General features: G+C 39.0%; 1 protein-coding gene across 1 annotated transcript; it reads left to right on the top strand.

Moving 5' to 3' along the window:
• The first annotated feature begins 716 nt into the window (after positions 1–716).
• On the top strand, positions 717–8,816 carry LOC137267739 (uncharacterized). The gene is made up of 5 exons (XM_067802190.1): positions 717–1,944; positions 2,143–2,479; positions 2,813–4,289; positions 4,513–5,027; positions 8,705–8,816. Exons 1-5 carry the CDS (start codon positions 717–719, stop codon positions 8,814–8,816), a joined length of 3,669 nt encoding a protein of 1,222 aa, XP_067658291.1.
• Positions 8,817–17,475: the final 8,659 nt, after the last annotated feature.

Genomic DNA, 17,475 nt, shown 5'->3' with positions numbered 1-17,475 from the left:
TGTTTTGTTGTAATGTTTTATCTTGTACAAGTTTTGAGTTGCGTCATGGACAATTTTTATTATCTTAGATGTATTGATATGACATATTGTTGGGTTATCACATGACTAGCAAGTAGGTATTTTGTTATTTATTTCAGGCTTAAGGGGAATTGCTCCTACATCTGATTTTATAACTCAAGTAGTAGCTTCCGTGATTCTGGAAGGTGACAAGACTTGTCATTTGTGCATCTAAACGCCTGTGAACTGTTTCTGTGTTTATGGACCAGTTTCTGTCCTTGTGCTTATGGAAACCCAGTGACTTTGTGAACACTTTTCCTGTGGTTATGGAACTTTGTGTGGACTCATTATAATTGTTAGCCTTGCTATGTGAAATCTTTTGCCTAGTTATTGTTACATTGATTGTTATCATTCTCTTGTGAAGAGTTCCTCCCCTTTAAAAACAACCCAAAAGGAGGCTGTATTATAATAAATGTATGTAGCCTAAAAGGTTTGGTTTTCATTTGTGTCAATTTGAGCTGATTATCCACAAGGTGTACTTTTGGTTTGTGACATTTGAGGGCTCGTCCGGGATATGATGATTTTATCATCTTAAATAATACCATAAACCAAAATTCCAAAGGAGGAATAGTTTCAGCCATATTGTTGCATTTGAAAATAAAATCGACTTAGCAATAGACATGTCAACAAAAGACTTGGAAACACTTTATGGGTTTTAGATGGGTTTTACAGGGAAGGATTTGTCTGCCTTTGTGGAGAAGGAACGTCAGGTTATAACAGCTGAGAAAGAGAGGATCCAGCATGAGCATGAACGTGAATTAGTCTTGCAATTAGAAAAAGAGCAATTGCTACTCGAAAGGGAGAAGTTACAGCGAGACGAGAGAGCTATGGGTAGGGCTCATGAGAAAGAAATGAAAGAGTTGGATATAAGTCAAGGCAGGCCTGATCATATTCCATTACCAGTAGAAAATAAATCTAAACCAAAATTAACTCCATTTGATGAGAGAAAGGATAATATGGACTCCTATTTGAATAGATTTGAGAGATATGCCACCTGTAATCAGTGGTTGGAGGAAGAGTGGGCTATTATCCTTAGTGCTTTGTTGACAGGAAAAGCTTTAGAAGTGTATTCCAGATTGGATTTTGATGAAGCAAATGATTATCAGTCCTTCAAGCAAGCTCTTCTGAGAAGATTTCGTCCAAATGATGAAGGTTTTAGAATGAAGTTTAGAAATGCAAAGATTGAAGCTGATGAATCATGTGTACAGTTTATAGCCAGGTTACGGAACTACTTGAGTAGGTGGGTTGAATTAAGTGATACTGTCAAAACATATGATGGCCTATGCGACTTGTTGTTGAGAGAACAGTTCCTTATGACATGTAGTAGACCACTGTCAGTTTTCCTAAAAGAGAGGAAATTAAAGAATTCAGTGGAAATGGCTAATGTGGCTGATCAGTATGCAGAAGCACATGGAGGTCTCGGATCCAGTGAGTCTAGAGATAGAACCTATAATGGTAGAGGTGTTCAGAAGGATTCAAGTTCAAATGTGCATTCAGGGGCACCTGTCAGGCGTAGCTGCTACATATGTGGTAAACCTAATCACTTATTTCGTGATTGTCCTGTAAGAAAACAGTATAAAAAGGAAACCTTCGTAGGGAATCAGAAATTGGGAGCAATCAAGGAAGTAACTGAATCAAGTTCAGTTGGGTCCTGCATGGATATGCGGACAAGATGTAGGTCAGGTCATGAAGTTGCATCTGAATGTGAGGTGATCCAAGGAAAGGATCTGCCACCTGCAGAAAAGGTGAATACAGTTGCAGAGGGGAAGGAGTCTAAGATGAATAGCCTACCAGTTGTGAGTTCAGTCTGTATAGCTGGAAACATGCCAGTTAAGACTGGCTTAGTTGAAGATTGTATTGTATCAGTGTTAAGAGATACTGGTTGCAGTACTGCAGTTGTAAGGAAATCTGTTGTCAACCCATAATCATTTAAACAGATCAGAAGGAAGTGCATTATGTTAGATGGTACAGTTCGAGAAGTCCCAACTGCAAGGATAAATGTAGACACACCATATAACGTGGGTTCAATTCAAGCCTTGGTTATGGACAGTCCTCTATATGATTTAGTCTTGGGTAACATTCCAGGAGTACGACAGCCAAATGATCCAAATGAATCATGGAATTTGCCGGGACATAAAAGTTCCATACAGCTAGCAGCAGTGGAAACAAGAGGTCAAAAGACTAAGAAAGAGAAACCTATTTCACCATTGAAAATTGCTGACTTAGATCTTGATGACATTACTCCAGGAACCATTGCAGAGCAACAAAACCTAGACTCATCTCTGTCATATATCAGGAAGAAATGTGGTCAAGGCTGTTACACTGACCGTAGTGGCAGCAAGATTGAATTTGTGCAACGAGCTCAGCTCTTGTATAGACAGTTTAGTTCACCTAAAGTGGAGAAAGGTCATTTGTTTACACAGTTAGTTGTTCCAAAGTTGTTTAGGAACAAGGTGCTTAAGCTAGCACATGACTCAACACTATCTGGTCACTTAGGAATGAAGAAAAGCCTGGATCGAATTCGCTCTAAGTTCTTTTGGCCAGGGATGCAGGGAGATGTGCAACGATATGTAGCCTCTTGTGATGTATGTCAAAGAACAATTCAAAAGGGTAGAATTTCAAAAGTTCCACTTGGAGTTATGCCACTGATTGAGACACCGTTTCGAAGAGTAGCTGTAGACATAGTAGGTCCCATCTCGCCAGTAACTAACAAAGGCAATAGGTACATACTTACCATGATAGATTTTGCCACCAGATACCCTGAAGCTGTCCCATTACCTAGTATTGAGACTGAACGTGTTGCTGAAGCCATGCTAGAAATCTTTACAAGGGTAGGAGTTCCATTAGAGGTGCCATCAGACATGGGAAGTCAGTTCACTTCTAACATTATGAAAGAAGTAAGCAGGCTATTGTCAATCAAACAGAGCACAACAACGCCCTACCATCCTATGTGCAATGGGGCTGTGGAGAGGTTCAATGGCACATTGAAGGCTATGCTAAGAAGGATTTGTGCAGAAAAACCAAAAGATTGGGATCGTTATATTCCAGCACTATTATTTGCATATAGAGAGGTTCCACAAGAGAGCACAGGATTTTCTCCTTTTCAGCTTCTTTATGGCAGGACGGTGCGTGGCCCAATGAGTATTCTCTATGAACTCTGGACAAATGAGAAGACTGAACCAGATGTCAAGAGTACTTATCAATATGTGGTGGAATTGAGAGAGAGGCTAGAGGACACCGGTAAGTTAGCCAAGGCTGCTTTAGGAAAGGCGGCAAAGAAATACAAAAAGTACTATGATGCTCGGTCAAAGGACAGGCGATTCACTGTTGGAGATGAGGTATTAGTTCTCTTACCTACAGATCACAATAAACTGTTACTTCAGTGGAAGGGTCCCTACAAGGTCTCTGCTGTTCGTGGTCAAGCAGACTATCAGGTACAGATGGAAGATAACGAAAGAATTCTTCATGCCAATTTGCCCAAAAGATATGTGAAAAGTGTGGAGGGGAATGAGGGTACAGCATGCACAGATGCACTGGATGACAATGTGAATAACATTACTAGAATGCCAACACTTGAACATGTTGCCACTGCTGTGGTGGAGATGGAAGATGAAGATCATGAAGTCACCACTTTAGAACTACCTACATTACAAAGTTCTGAGACATATACTGACGTTCAAATAGGCCCTTTGCTAAATGATGAGCAGAAGAAGGATCTACAAGACTTGTTAGAGGAATTTCAGTCAACCTTAACGGATATACCAGGAAGGACCGACTTGGTATACCATCAAGTCAAGCTTACCTCTGATGCTTCAGTGCGGTCAAAACCATATCCAGTGCCTCATGTTAGCAAAGAACTTATTGATTTGGAGATACAGAAGATGATCAAGCTTGGGGTTATAGAACCTTCTTCATCTCCTTTTGCTTCTCCAGTTGTCCTGGTGCGTAAATCCGATGGCTCACTTAGATTTTGTATTGACTTCCGTAAATTGAATGCCATTACAGTCTTTGATGCGGAAGCTCAACCTATTCCTGAAGAGCTGTTTACGAGATTGAGTACTGGAAAATATTTCAGTAAGCTGGACTTAGCCAAAGGGTATTGGCAGATACCCCTGGAGGAGGAAGCATGTGAGAAAACAGCTTTTGTAACCTCTGAAGGACACTATCAGTTCAGTTATGCCGTTCGGTATGGTGAATGCTGCAGCAACATTTACCAGAATGATGAGAATACTGTTAGCAGAAATTCCTAGCTTGGTAAATTTGATAGACGATATTTTGATCTACACGGAAACCTGGGAGGAACACTTGAAAGTCCTCCGACAGGTACTCACTAGAATACGAGATGCCTAGCTAACACTTAGACCTACAAAATGTCAGGTAGGACTTGGGGAATTAGAATTTCTTGGACATGTCGTTGGAAATGGTTCTCTGAAGCCTGTTCCTGCAAAAATCCAGAAAATTAGAGAAGCACCGGAACCAAGAACAAAGAAGGAACTTCGTTCCTTCATTGGTTTAGCAAGTTACTACCGCAAGTTCATCCCTGATTTTGCTGCAGTTGCTGTACCTTTGATAGACCTCACTAAGAAAAGTAGTTCTAATCATCTGCGATGGGAAGCAGCACAACAGAATGCATTTGATACGTTAAAGAGCAAGCTCTCCACTGATCCTATTCTGAAACTACCAGACTTTACAAAGACATTTTTCCTGCGAATTGATACTTCAGATGTTGGAATTGGTTCTATTCTACTTCAGAAACATGGAGAACAATTGTTTCCGGTTGCGTATGCTAGTAGGAAGTTGTTGCTGCGAGAGAGGAATTATGCAGTCATAGAACGGGAATGTTTGGCTCTTGTCTGGTCAGTTAAGAAATTTGGGACATACCTATTTGGTCAATCATTCGTTGTTGAAACGGATCACCAGCCACTAGCTTTCTTGTCAAAGGTGAAGTTGCAGAATGCAAGAGTCATGAGGTGGGCTTTGAGCTTACAACCATACAAATTTACCGTCACATGTATAAAGGGAAGTGAGAACCATGGGGCAGATTTTCTAAGCAGAGTTGCATGATTGCATAGTCATATGATCTACGGACATAACTTTCTATAAAAGAGCAAGATGTATAAAATATATAGTATACTTCAGCATACTATGTTTTCTATTGAGGGCCTAATGTCACATTTCATGCCCTTTTACAAAAGTTATTTGGGATGTATTTTGGTAGGGGCAGTTATCATCCTTAAGGTGGGAACATATCTCCCAAACACATCTTTTCATCCCTGCGGAAAGCATGCATTTAGCTTTCCAACTGCTATTTAAGGTCAGAATAGTTTAAGTTAATCACAGTTGAATTTCACTGTCAAGGGGAATCCTTAGGAGAAGGCCTTTTTGTGAGTATGCTTTTGTTTCTTTAAAGGAAGTTAAATGAGTAATTTGTCAATTGATGGTGAAGGTATAAGAATAACTGTTTTGTTGTAATGTTTTATCTTGTACAAGTTTTGAGTTGCGTCATGGACAATTTTTTGCAGACGTTTATTATCTTAGATGTATTGATATGACATATTGTTGGGTTATCACATGACTAGCAAGTAGGTATTTTGTTATTTATTTCAGGCTTAAGGGGAATTGCTCCTACATCTGATTTTATAACTCAAGTAGTAGCTTCCGTGATTCTGGAAGGTGACAAGACTTGTCATTTGTGCATCTACACGCCTGTGAACTGTTTCTGTGTTTATGGACCAGTTTCTGTCCTTGTGCTTATGGAAACCCAGTGACTTTGTGAACACTTTTCCTGTGGTTATGGAACTTTGTGTGGACTCATTATAATTGTTAGCCTTGCTATGTGAAATCTTTTGCCTAGTTATTGTTACATTGATTGTTATCATTCTCCCCTTTAAAAACAATCCAAAAGGAGGCTGTATTATAATAAATGTATGTAGCCTAAAGGTTTGGTTTTCATTTGTGTCAATATGAGCTGATTATCCACAAGGTCTACTTTTGGTTTGTGACAATCAGGCTTGGAAGAAAACATTTCCTATCTAACCATCCCCAAATCAGTCACATATTACGCCTTTCAATAAGTGACAGACAAGTGTGGTGGCACACTTGGCCCGGTGAAGTAAGTTTGAACCCAAACTGGTTTTTGAATATACATCTGTCAGCAGCAATCGGGTAGCGGGAGAAAGCTGGGTCCTGACGCGAATCCCTCGCTGGCGTGCGCAGCCGGAAAGCAGGCTAAGTACTGGAAGTAGCGCATCGTTGGATTTACAGGCACTATTCGACAATCGGATCAGTTGTTCGACGAAATCAGTGTCCTTGGACTTTCAAAGGTAGTAGTTAGTGGTGTTCCATGCAACACGGTAGATGATATATGCCTTTGAATGTATATCAGGATGTCCGTTTCATTTTGCCTTGCGCAATCGTGGTAATCCTTGATACAAGTCAGTTGGTATTAATCTACTGCTCGAAATAATACTTGTGGCCAGTATGAACATATAAGTGTCCATATGTATGCCTGTGCATGGATGGGTGGCAGTCATTGGTCAGACAAGGAAGTATTTGAATGAAGTATTGTTATACATCTTGGTTGTGTCCAGCTTTTTTGAGTGCAAACTGGTGATTAAAGCTAACTTATCTGTTGACTGAGTGCGACCTGATATTATGCTTTGAACATCATCAGCGTATTCGTTTGTTCAGTGAAGCTTTCATGGAGAAGATTGCTCACATTTATCAAAGTCATATGCACTATGTGATATTGTATATATAACATGGTTCGTATGTAATTCTAAACGCCATCAGCAATAATTTGTTAACATGATAAGCATGAAAATCTTGATAACATATGACAATGGTAATGCAAACTTAACTGTATCTGTTAATTCGTAATATGGCTTTGTGCGGGGGACTCAATATGTACTGTCTGATTTGTCTTATCAGACCAAAAGGTTCTGGGGAATTGGGATGCTCCCTTCCGCCTTACTGCGGATGTGTTGTTGCAGCTCATACACAGCTGTGTTAAGTAATCAATAATCACTTGCGATTACTTATTAGTCTGTACTAAACGTATGCCAAACGTGGCCAAAATAGAGTGAACATGAATGAGTGGATATGTTTTTCCTTCGCTGTTAGCAACTTCCAAGCAATATCACGTCGGGGGAGACCAAATTGGACTTCACACATTGTACCCATGGGGGAAATCGAACTAGTGTCATCATCGTGACGAGCGAACGCTTTAACCACTAGGCTATCCCACTACCTCGCGTGAACATTAGCGTGTCAAGACTTAGTCTATCATATATTCTCTTACTAATTAGACGAGTGAACATCTTGGCACGCTGAAACAATAAAAAGAAGCAATACTCTCTCAGTGAAAATTAAATCCACTTCAGGAATGCAATCAGAAAGCTGCTGACATTTTTTCCATCTTTTAGCTACTCGTACATGCCACTAAGTGTTACTGTCCATCTAACAATGCGTAGGTCCTGTGTTGTGCAGGAGATATATGTCATGTGAAACACTTGAAAGCAAAGATGTTACAACCATCTGTAAACACCATCAGAGGCATTGTGCGCTTACAGCCAGCAGAAGTTCTTAAAACAATTTGTATTGCAAAAAATATGTACAAGTGGTCGCCAGCCATGCAAGCGTAAAAGCCTGAATGAAAAACAAAATTGAAACCACAAATAGAATCAAAACAATATCAATTCTGAAGATAAAGACATTTACATGTATCAGAATACATTGCAATCTTTACAATGCATCAAATACGACTTTGGGGGTCTGTCAATGTAATAATGTCGACATAGTTATGTGGAAATTCAGTCAATTTAATATTAATTACATCTTGTAGATTACTATCAACAAACAACACCTTATTGATAACAAAACTATAAAACTGATCTATTGTGATTATCATATTATAATAATTCAGGCATAGGAATTTACACTCTTCAAAAAAGAAACGCAAAATGAAATTCACAAATTATACTTACTGTTTTGTACAGATATGTTAAAAAAATATGTTCTAGGGTTGAACATTGTTTCTGGAATGTTTCATAAGATCATGCTTGACCAAATGCAACCAAAAATGATTTTGAACGGTTTTATCAATCGTGACTGTCATGATGTGCGTGGATGTAACGCAGCGCGAATATCAGGTGCACTGATTGTTTCACACGTGCAAAACAATAGTACAGCATGTGACTATAATAGACCCAAATGAATCTCACAATTTTATCCAAGATCTTTGCCGTACTGTAGTTGGACGTGTCAACGCTGCCGATCGGAATCAGGCAAATGGACGATTTCAAATTGGCGAATCAAAAAGTGAGGTGGCAAGGAACTTCAACGTTCATCCATGCACAATACCTCGATTGTGGGATCAATATCGTCACGCAAATTCGACAAATGACCGTCCAAGATCAGGAAGACTTAGAGTCACCATACCAGCCCAAGATCGGTACACCTACGTGACCGCCACCGTACCGCCCGGGACACACAACAAGAACGGTTTTGAGCCTTAAGAGTGTCTGATCAGACAATCAGGACCGTCTAAGAGAAGTAGGAATACGTGCCAATCGTCCAAAGGCTTTACACGACTACATCATGAACGTTTTGCCCCTAACTGCATCAGACGGGTCTCATACACCCGCAGATCGGAACTTGTGCTTGTCCAAGGCAATCTGAGGGCCAGTCGTTACATCGACCAGATTCTCCATCTGCACGTCCCTCACCGTGTTGACCGTCAACGGCAGATCTTCCAATAGGACAGCGGCGGGCTCCACACTACACGTGCCTCCGTGGACTACCTGGCCATTAACAACGTCAGTACCCTCCCCTGGCCCTCCAGATCCCCGGATCTAAACCCAGTCGAAGACTTTTGTGATCAGATCGATAGACGGGTACGTCGACGTCGCAATCCACCACAGAATCTTTAACAGTTCTTTCACTTGCTGCAGTAGGAGTGGAGAAGGATTCCACTACAAAACATTCAAAGACTGATTCGATCTGTGCTGAGGAGGTGATCGGCTTTTTAATCAACGTAATCAACCTGTGCAGTCTATGTATTGGCAGATACAACCAAGCAATCATTCTGCCTGTCATGCAGATCAACACGTGTTTGATCATGACCCTGGTAGGTAGCATTCCGTGGTCCAGGATGTATGCATCCATTCAATACAAGATACTGCCCTCTACAAATAAACAAACATTAATAAACGATATGATTTATATTACACAAGAGATATTCCCAAGAGATCTTCCGGCACTCTAAAACTGGGAATGTTGATTACGACTGTTATACTGTAAACACAACGTGTACCGTAGTTGAATAATAAATGTAAATTAAACACAGATAACAATGTCCAACTGGAATGAGATACACAAAATATCTGAGGACACTTGGCAGAAAAGAAGAAGAGCATCTAACACGAACGGCTGTCTTTACAGCATGACACTGAACATCAAAAACATCTGTATTTTCCTTAATTCAATCAATAGTTCGGTTTTTTTCAAAACCCACCATAAGTTCAAACATATTCTCAGGAGGAAATTTCAAAGAACAAACAAATCTTCATAATCCTAACCATGCTTATGTTTTTTTGTTTTTTGTTTCTTTTTTAAAAATAGTAAAAAGAATGTTAACATGAAGTTTAGGATGTTTTGCAGGCAGGATATCACGTATTTTGTTCGATGGAAACAGAGCTGCGACTTTGTAATACGTAACCCTTAAAGTACCATGTAGTGTAATATATGAACCACAGTTAAACTTGCAGTTAAATGATATGAGGTTTGATTGGGTCAGGCTATACATTTGTGATCTATTTAAGATCAGTTTTGGAACTGCCTAAAGCGATGCTTACGAAGACGGTCAATCTTACGTCTAGTCTCTATATTGAGGCATCGCGTCACATAGCAGCAATATTAATGGGTGCGATGTTAATAAAAACACTACATTATCATAAACAGACAATTAGGCAGACTGTACCCAGCCCTGTTAAACTGCCAGCCCGAAATATAATGCGGCTGTCAAGGAGAATGAAACCAAAGAACCGAATCAACCACACAGTTCTAAACATGGACAAAATGTTTGTACAAATTGTAAGATTCTGTGTATAAAAATTCTCATTCTATTTTCTAACGTTTCACCCAGAAAGTTATACAAAGCTTGTGAATAAAACTGGAAAAGAATAAAGGATCACCTGTACTTTCGCTTAATGAGAATAGAATCAACTATTGTGAGTTATCAGGTAGAAATAACTGTCACGTAAAGCACAGATTACCTACTCCACAGTTCCATTGGAGAGTGAGTGAGTGAGTCAGTTAATATTTAACGTCACATCGGCAATATTGCAGCCATATTGTGACGTGAACATGTTACATATTGAAATGAAGACGTGCATATAGTAAAAACCTGTCAACGAAGGACAGTAAAATGACTAGATTATCACATTGAGAATATAAAACTAGCGTCGAAATCTAAAAAATAATAGAACAATACAAACCAATTTGGACATCACAATGTAAAACTGGGCTATAGATTGCCAACAACTGAAGGTAGATCACCACACTAGGGACCATGGGGACTTACAGTACCTCAGCTTCCTGCATGGACCGTAGCTGGATTTACACCATCCCTTCAGCCATTAGCAATTTGGACAATGCTAGCCATACATTAAAATAACAAATATACTACGATAAAAAACTATTGGTAAATTTAAATTGACAATGAAAGTATCGGGACTTACGTACCTCCTCCGGGGGACATCCATTGGAGAAAATACAGGGAACATTCAAACACGTGTGTATATTAACTAACGAACTATGCACTGTCAGGTCAGTTGGACGCTTTCTTATTTCTGCTGCTCTCAGTCTTAGAAATTAGAGGAAGTGATCATAACTTTAAGACGTGAAAAACGACGTGTCTTCGTTATGGAATAATAATCAGTGCGAATCGAATTTGACCTCACAGAACATTGTCCGAGCACAGCCTTCACAGACTCGAAGTCATCAGGTATTGAAATTATAGCATAGTATGTCAGCTGTTCTCTTATCTGAAAGCTGCAGTAACACAGGGTGAACAATGTGATGCCGTGACAAAATAAAATAAATACACAGAACAAAATTTTCTATGTAGACGTCAAATACAACAGTTGTTCTATGTTTCGGTGGGGCGAATTAGTTAGGAATGTAGAGTACAATCCAATATGTGGATGATGCTCAAACGTTTTAGTTTTAGTTCGTACTTTAATAGTCTAATTGCATTCTGTCATTGCAGATATTTCAGCATATTATCTAAAATTGTTTTCTTCATTTATACATTTATAACTTTCTTAATCAGGATATGGCTGAAATATTGCCCATGTGACTTTAAGTTTTAAGTCACTCACTCACTACATTGTTGAACGTTTCAAACATTTGCTTTTGCATAAAACGATTTATGTTCTATCTTCAAAGGCAGGCATTACGAAACCTCCAAATGCAATTACCAACAAAATTGTGATCCGCTTTGAAGTGTCTAATTTGGAAATAGTATTGAAGATTATCATACATGTTTGTTGAAAGTATTTTCAACATGCAAACCTCATTCGATCTTAGTGTTTTTCTTTATGCACAGGGTAATTAGGGTTGACATGAAACTTTGTGCAAACCAAGAACCCTTAATTTATCACATATTTCAATTTAATGCCTTTCACGTAACGGCAAAAACTAAATGTCATTGCAAGGTCGAGCTCGGATAACACAGGGTTATTGATTGAACGTTCAAATCGATCCTCCAAAAGGAACATTTCAGTGTTGTTTTATACACTAACCATAGGATTATGGTCCTTTGCTATTAAGAAACGATCTCATATTATGTTTATAAATGAGCCAGGTTTTGTCATTTCATTCATGATTAATACAAGACTAACTTTGTCTTTCATAACTTCGATTAGAGTGTAATGGGCACGGTTTGGTGGTACACAACCCATGGTTGAAACGGCAAATGGCTATATAATGTTATTGTACATTTTCTGTTTGGATTACTGGAGTTATAATTATGTTTCTCTCTTTCAACTTTCTGTTAGTATTACAAACAATGAAACTGTTAATTCATCAACCTGTTAAAACACTCTTGCTCACCTGTGTGGTCATCATTACAACATTCAAAGCCTCGGTAAAGCTTCACAAAGAGCATCACACCACTCTGGCTCAGAATCTCTTTGATCACCATTACAACATTCAAGGCCTCAATAAAGCTTTCACAAAGAACATCTCACCACTCTTGCTCAGAAACTGGTTGGTCAACGTTACAACATTCACGGCCTTAGTAAAGATTTCACAAAGAACGTCACACCACTCTTGCTCAAGAGCGTTTGATCACCGTTACAACATTCAAGGCCTCAGTAAAGCTTTCACAAAGAACGTCACACCACCCTTGCTCAGAATCTGTTTGATCACTGTTACAACATTCACGGTCTCTGTAAAACTTTCACAAAGACCGTCAAACCACTCTTGCTCAGAATCTGTTTTATACAAGTGTATCTAGTCAGTTCGAAGCCTCTGTAAAGCTTTCACAAAATTTTATGGTTGACATGTGAATGTCATTTTCAGATCTGATGCATCAGTGACAAATATTATGCCCGATGCAATTTCCCTTTTTGATTTGTGTCATATTTTCCCGAATTAGTTCAGGTGAAGAATTAGCTAGACATTGCACAATGTTTATTATTGGGTCACAATGTTTAGTGTTTTGAATAATAATTATTAATGGGTCACATTTCGTACAATAAATGATCCATATTTTTAGGATTCTCGCACCAGGCTTGTCCGTGAATTATCTGCCCTTGACTTCCTGTTTGTTTACTTTCGGGAGACTGTTTCGAGGGCATTCTACAGTGTTGGCGATGGCAGTAAGGGCTCGTACTTTCGAGAAACGACTGAAAATGTATATAAATGCTTCCTGCCGTGTTGTGAGCGACACAGACACACATTTGGATATTCACTGGAGTTACATTGCCAACGCTTTATCCGTCAACGCCTGATCTACTGCTGTCAGACCGCTCACTGTCTTCATTCTGCACGACTGTTTCTCTCTCACACTATGACTTTGGTGAGATTGCTATACAATATATTTTGTGACCCATTGCCTTAGAGTTTGTATTGTATTGAAATCGGCATTGTGAAATTGACTTGTGACGTTGTATGACTTGCTCTCATTGCATAATAATACAGAATTTGAAGGCTTTAGACATGACTTTGTTCTGCTTTTTTGGTTCACAGGGGATTTCTTACATCATTTGTCATGGCAGATTCTTAACCGTAACATTATGACGAGTGCCACCTGTGAAGAGGATACGCTAGACTTTCTCGAACACCTGGTATCATCACTAGTTCACGGTGATTCATAAAGACATGCTCTGCCATTGCATCGCGTGGTGGCGATCACTGGATTGTCTGGTCCAGACTCGATTTGTATACAGCACAGTACAGCCCTAATACTGCTGAAAATATGTATACTAATGATATTGTCACAATTGTACAACTGATTCTTCTAATGGATGTGGAAGGGGTTTTGTCGTTGTCTATTTCTTTAAACGGTGACAGGCAATATTTTCATGACAAACTGATTTTCAGGAAACCGATCAGTAGATATATTAAATATGAAAAAGGGAAACAAACAAACAAAAATCGCACTATTTCATACAAACGGACATGTCTCCCTGAGAAAAACAAAATGTACAAACAGCCCTTGCGATCTGAAGCAGCATCAATAGCTTTGTGAATACTGTCGCAACATATGCCACAAGTGTGTTGTTTTTCACGGTGTGTGATGTCAGGGTGCGGTCTTGACAATCCAGAGATCAAAACATGTGCATTGGTCTACGCAATTACATAAGCAAGACATATATTTAAAAAGTTAGCTAGCACAAGTGTATGTAGTCAGGGGAAATCTATGGCAAACCAACAATACTCACATTCTGACCTGTCTCTTCCTTGGCATTTGATCTTAAAGCTCCATAATAATCCAAGGAGACATAGTTTATGAAACCAGTACATGAAACATATATCCTCTGTTTCAAACAATAATCATACTCTGTAACACCATCAAATAATATTTTTTCTTAATATTCACAGATAATATTTTATGAAACCGGAACTAATACCGTGTTGTTTCTCAAACATACAACAGGATTTGACTTTTACATTCCCTGAAGTAAGCCGCGATCAGCCCTGTCAAAACATTTCCATTTTCGACCTTCACGCTCTCCCACGCAAAAAAAGAAGAGTAAGGAAAAGCTATAATATATATTTTAAAGGTCAGAACCATTTGTCTAAATGCAAGTAACGCCACATGGCACTTAAGGAGAAAGCAATCTGCCAACTTACTCAATGATGTATGTACAAACCTGGGAACAAGACCTTTACCCGAGAATTATCCCAACGATTGCCCTCTGTCCTCTTTTCTGCTGATCTATTACTTTATGCATATGAATCTAGAATTGTATTCGGACTAGATAGCCTGTTTGTTTGTATTTTGTTTCATGTCCCTCTCAGCAATTTTCCAGCTCAATGATTTCTGTCAACGATTACCATCAGAAACAACAATAATGTGCAGCTGATGTATGATGAAGTACATCAACCGAGTCATCAAGCTGACCTGCTCCTGATGTCCACATACTCTCCCGATTGTATTAAAACTGCACGCTGTCACTGAAGGTAATGGCTGTAAACACAAGCAGCTAGATAATATCCTGTAAATAGAAATCAACGGCTGAAATAGAATGGACTGGTCTCTGTCAGTTTTTAGCATGCCCTCAGTCCATAGACGACATGTGCTTTTCAGACACCGTATGACTAGGCCATACACAAACTTGAATAACCAAATATTTCATGACTGTCCGATAAGCAGAATGAAGGGCAGTCACGGGGGAAAAATCATCATCAGAAATTAATGGACCTTCCTTGAAATTATCAATGTCAGGAATGGCACTCTGTGCGGCAAAAATAAGTAATTTACAGTTACAAGCATATTCGTTCTTACGATGGTCTCATGAAGTTCCTGGTTACAGTGAGTCCCAACGTAATCCATACTTGTCGAAAGTGACGACTGCGGGGTCGGATGATCAGGTTTGCTGACTTGATTGACATATGTCATCGAATCCGAAGTGCATAGGTCGATGCTAATTGTTGTTGATCACTGAATTATCTGGTCCATGCTCGATTATTTACAGACAACCGCCATATAGCTGAGTGCGGCGTTAAACAACAACCAATCCAAACCAGTGCATGCGAAGAATTTGTTGTAAACACCAATCACTGCTCCATTAACGTTACATTAAAAATTATACACATGCACAAAAGTTAAGCGCTGTGATGACGTGATGACGACCCATTTGCCTTGCATGACATGCCATTATTTTTCATGCTTATCATATGCCATCTCTCAGCGGTAGTTAACTTTCTCCTCGCCATGACTGATTTTCTAACTCTAAAGTGAAAGGAGAATCTCACAACAGATTGGTGAAACCAAGTGTTTGAAACTTGGTTTTCAAGATTCAGATGGTAGGGAAATGGAGTTGCAGGCTCAGAACGTTTTCCTTGTCATATGTTGACAATCTTAGGGGCAAGAATCTTTGGAAAGCTAATTCAGTCATAAACATTTATAGTTTGTATTTCTGATCGTCAGTGATGAAATAAAGACACTATGAAAAAAGTGGCGCTTAACTTTTGTGCATGTGTATATATTCAATTTGTGTCTCCCAATAATTATGTTGGAAAGAATAATTATGTATTATTCACGATACAGAAACATTGGTATTGAAACAGTCGAGTACGGAAAGATTATTGACAAATCTTATGGATACGGACTGCAGTACTATGAACTCTGTCGAATGATATAGAAGAGGTTGTTATCCATAACGTTTGTAAATATAAAACTCAGCTACTAGTGTTAAGGTATGACACAGTGAGCATGTGCTTATAGAAATGAAGCTCAGCTAAGAGGCACATGTACTGAAATGGTGTAGACTTCGAAAATACAACTTTATTCAGTAACCAAGACATACATGTACATTTCTGTAGCCAATGTTGCAACTTTCTGGAAGACCTTTGGAACTATTAATTTCAAATTGCAAACACAGCCTGCAAAGAATATAGGTCGAACATTAAGTAGTCTTCGTCTTGATTTTACACAATACGATTTTAAGTTAGTCCTTAATCGTTTGCGCTTTTATGTCAAAAAAGTAAAATCTTAAAAGGTTAAATGGACCTTGGTGTATTTAACCTTCAACATAATGGCTTGGATCCGGTTTGGACGCAGCGATAACCCTCTCACAATCTCCGTATATTATGCGCGCGATCTACAATAAACTGTTTTGAATAATAGCAGGAAATTGAGCCTTGCTTTTAATCGAAGCTTATTACCTTGCAGTGATTAAGTCCACAGAACGAGGCGCTCAACTCAGATTGCATTGAAACCGATACGCCACTGTTCACAAGAAAAATAGCGGGACATCTGGCATGCGATATTCTCCTATAGTTGTGACTTACAATGGCAGAAGCGACATAAACATGACTCAAGGAGTCAGACAATGTATAATACGCTTTAGTCGGTCCCAACACAAACATTCAAGTCTGCTTTCATACAAAACATAAGACGTTGTTCAGCAATGTCTTTATATTCGCGACAAACGCTCTCTTTACAACTCGGGAAAGGTCAGTCAATCTCTTTTTTGTTTTCACTATGTTGACTGCTTTTATACAGACTCAGAATCTGTCAATATGTACTGATGGCCATGGTGGAGGCAAAACTATACCATGAGGCTGCGTTTTACTTATCAGGGACTAATGAGTGGCTAGAGACTATGCTATCTCTGCCAGAAATACCAATTTTAATTAGGAAACAAAATATCTGTCTCAGATGTTGGTTTCATCCTTCACCACTTTGTAGATTCATTACTCTCAATATCGTGCTGGCAAAACCCGGAAATACAAACCTGTCCAACTGGAATTCGAACCCACAGAGTACTTTTCACATATGACTAGATGTGTATGAATTGCTAACGGCTGAAGGATTGGTGTAAGTCCAGCTAGGGCCCATGCAGGAATCAAATGCACTGTAACTCCCCATGGTCCCTGGTATGACGACCTACCTTCAGTTGTTGGCAGTCTGTAGCCTGTTTTATATTGTATTGTCATCTATAATTAAATTTAATTACCAGTTATAAATCTATATCTGTGATAATCTAGTTGTATACTGTCCTTTTTGTTATAATTTATCATAAATTATTGTGTATAAGAAGTAATTGTTCTCGTCATGCCATGGCTGAAATGTATCCGATGTGACGACAAATTTTAACTACTCACTCGAAACCACATGTACAAGTATAGTCTTTTATATTGTGCCCAGATATGATCAGTAGTGATTAATTGTTTCTTTGAAAG

This window comes from Haliotis asinina, chromosome 16, assembly GCF_037392515.1.
Source record: "Haliotis asinina isolate JCU_RB_2024 chromosome 16, JCU_Hal_asi_v2, whole genome shotgun sequence".
Lineage (NCBI taxonomy): Eukaryota > Metazoa > Mollusca > Gastropoda > Lepetellida > Haliotidae > Haliotis > Haliotis asinina.
The sequence above is the reverse complement of the archived record's forward strand: the minus strand, read 5'-3'. Positions and strand labels throughout refer to the sequence as shown.

Bases quoted from the DNA above. Each gene is read 5' to 3' on its own strand.
- LOC137267739 (XM_067802190.1), top strand. From the start codon at position 717: ATGGGTTTTACAGGGAAGGATTTGTCTGCCTTTGTGGAGAAGGAACGT. The intron at 2,480-2,812 runs GTTAGTTGTTCC...TTTTGCCACCAG, and splicing joins AAAGGTCATTTGTTTACACA to ATACCCTGAAGCTGTCCCAT. The intron at 4,290-4,512 runs GTTAGCAGAAAT...GCAAAAATCCAG, and splicing joins ACCAGAATGATGAGAATACT to AAAATTAGAGAAGCACCGGA.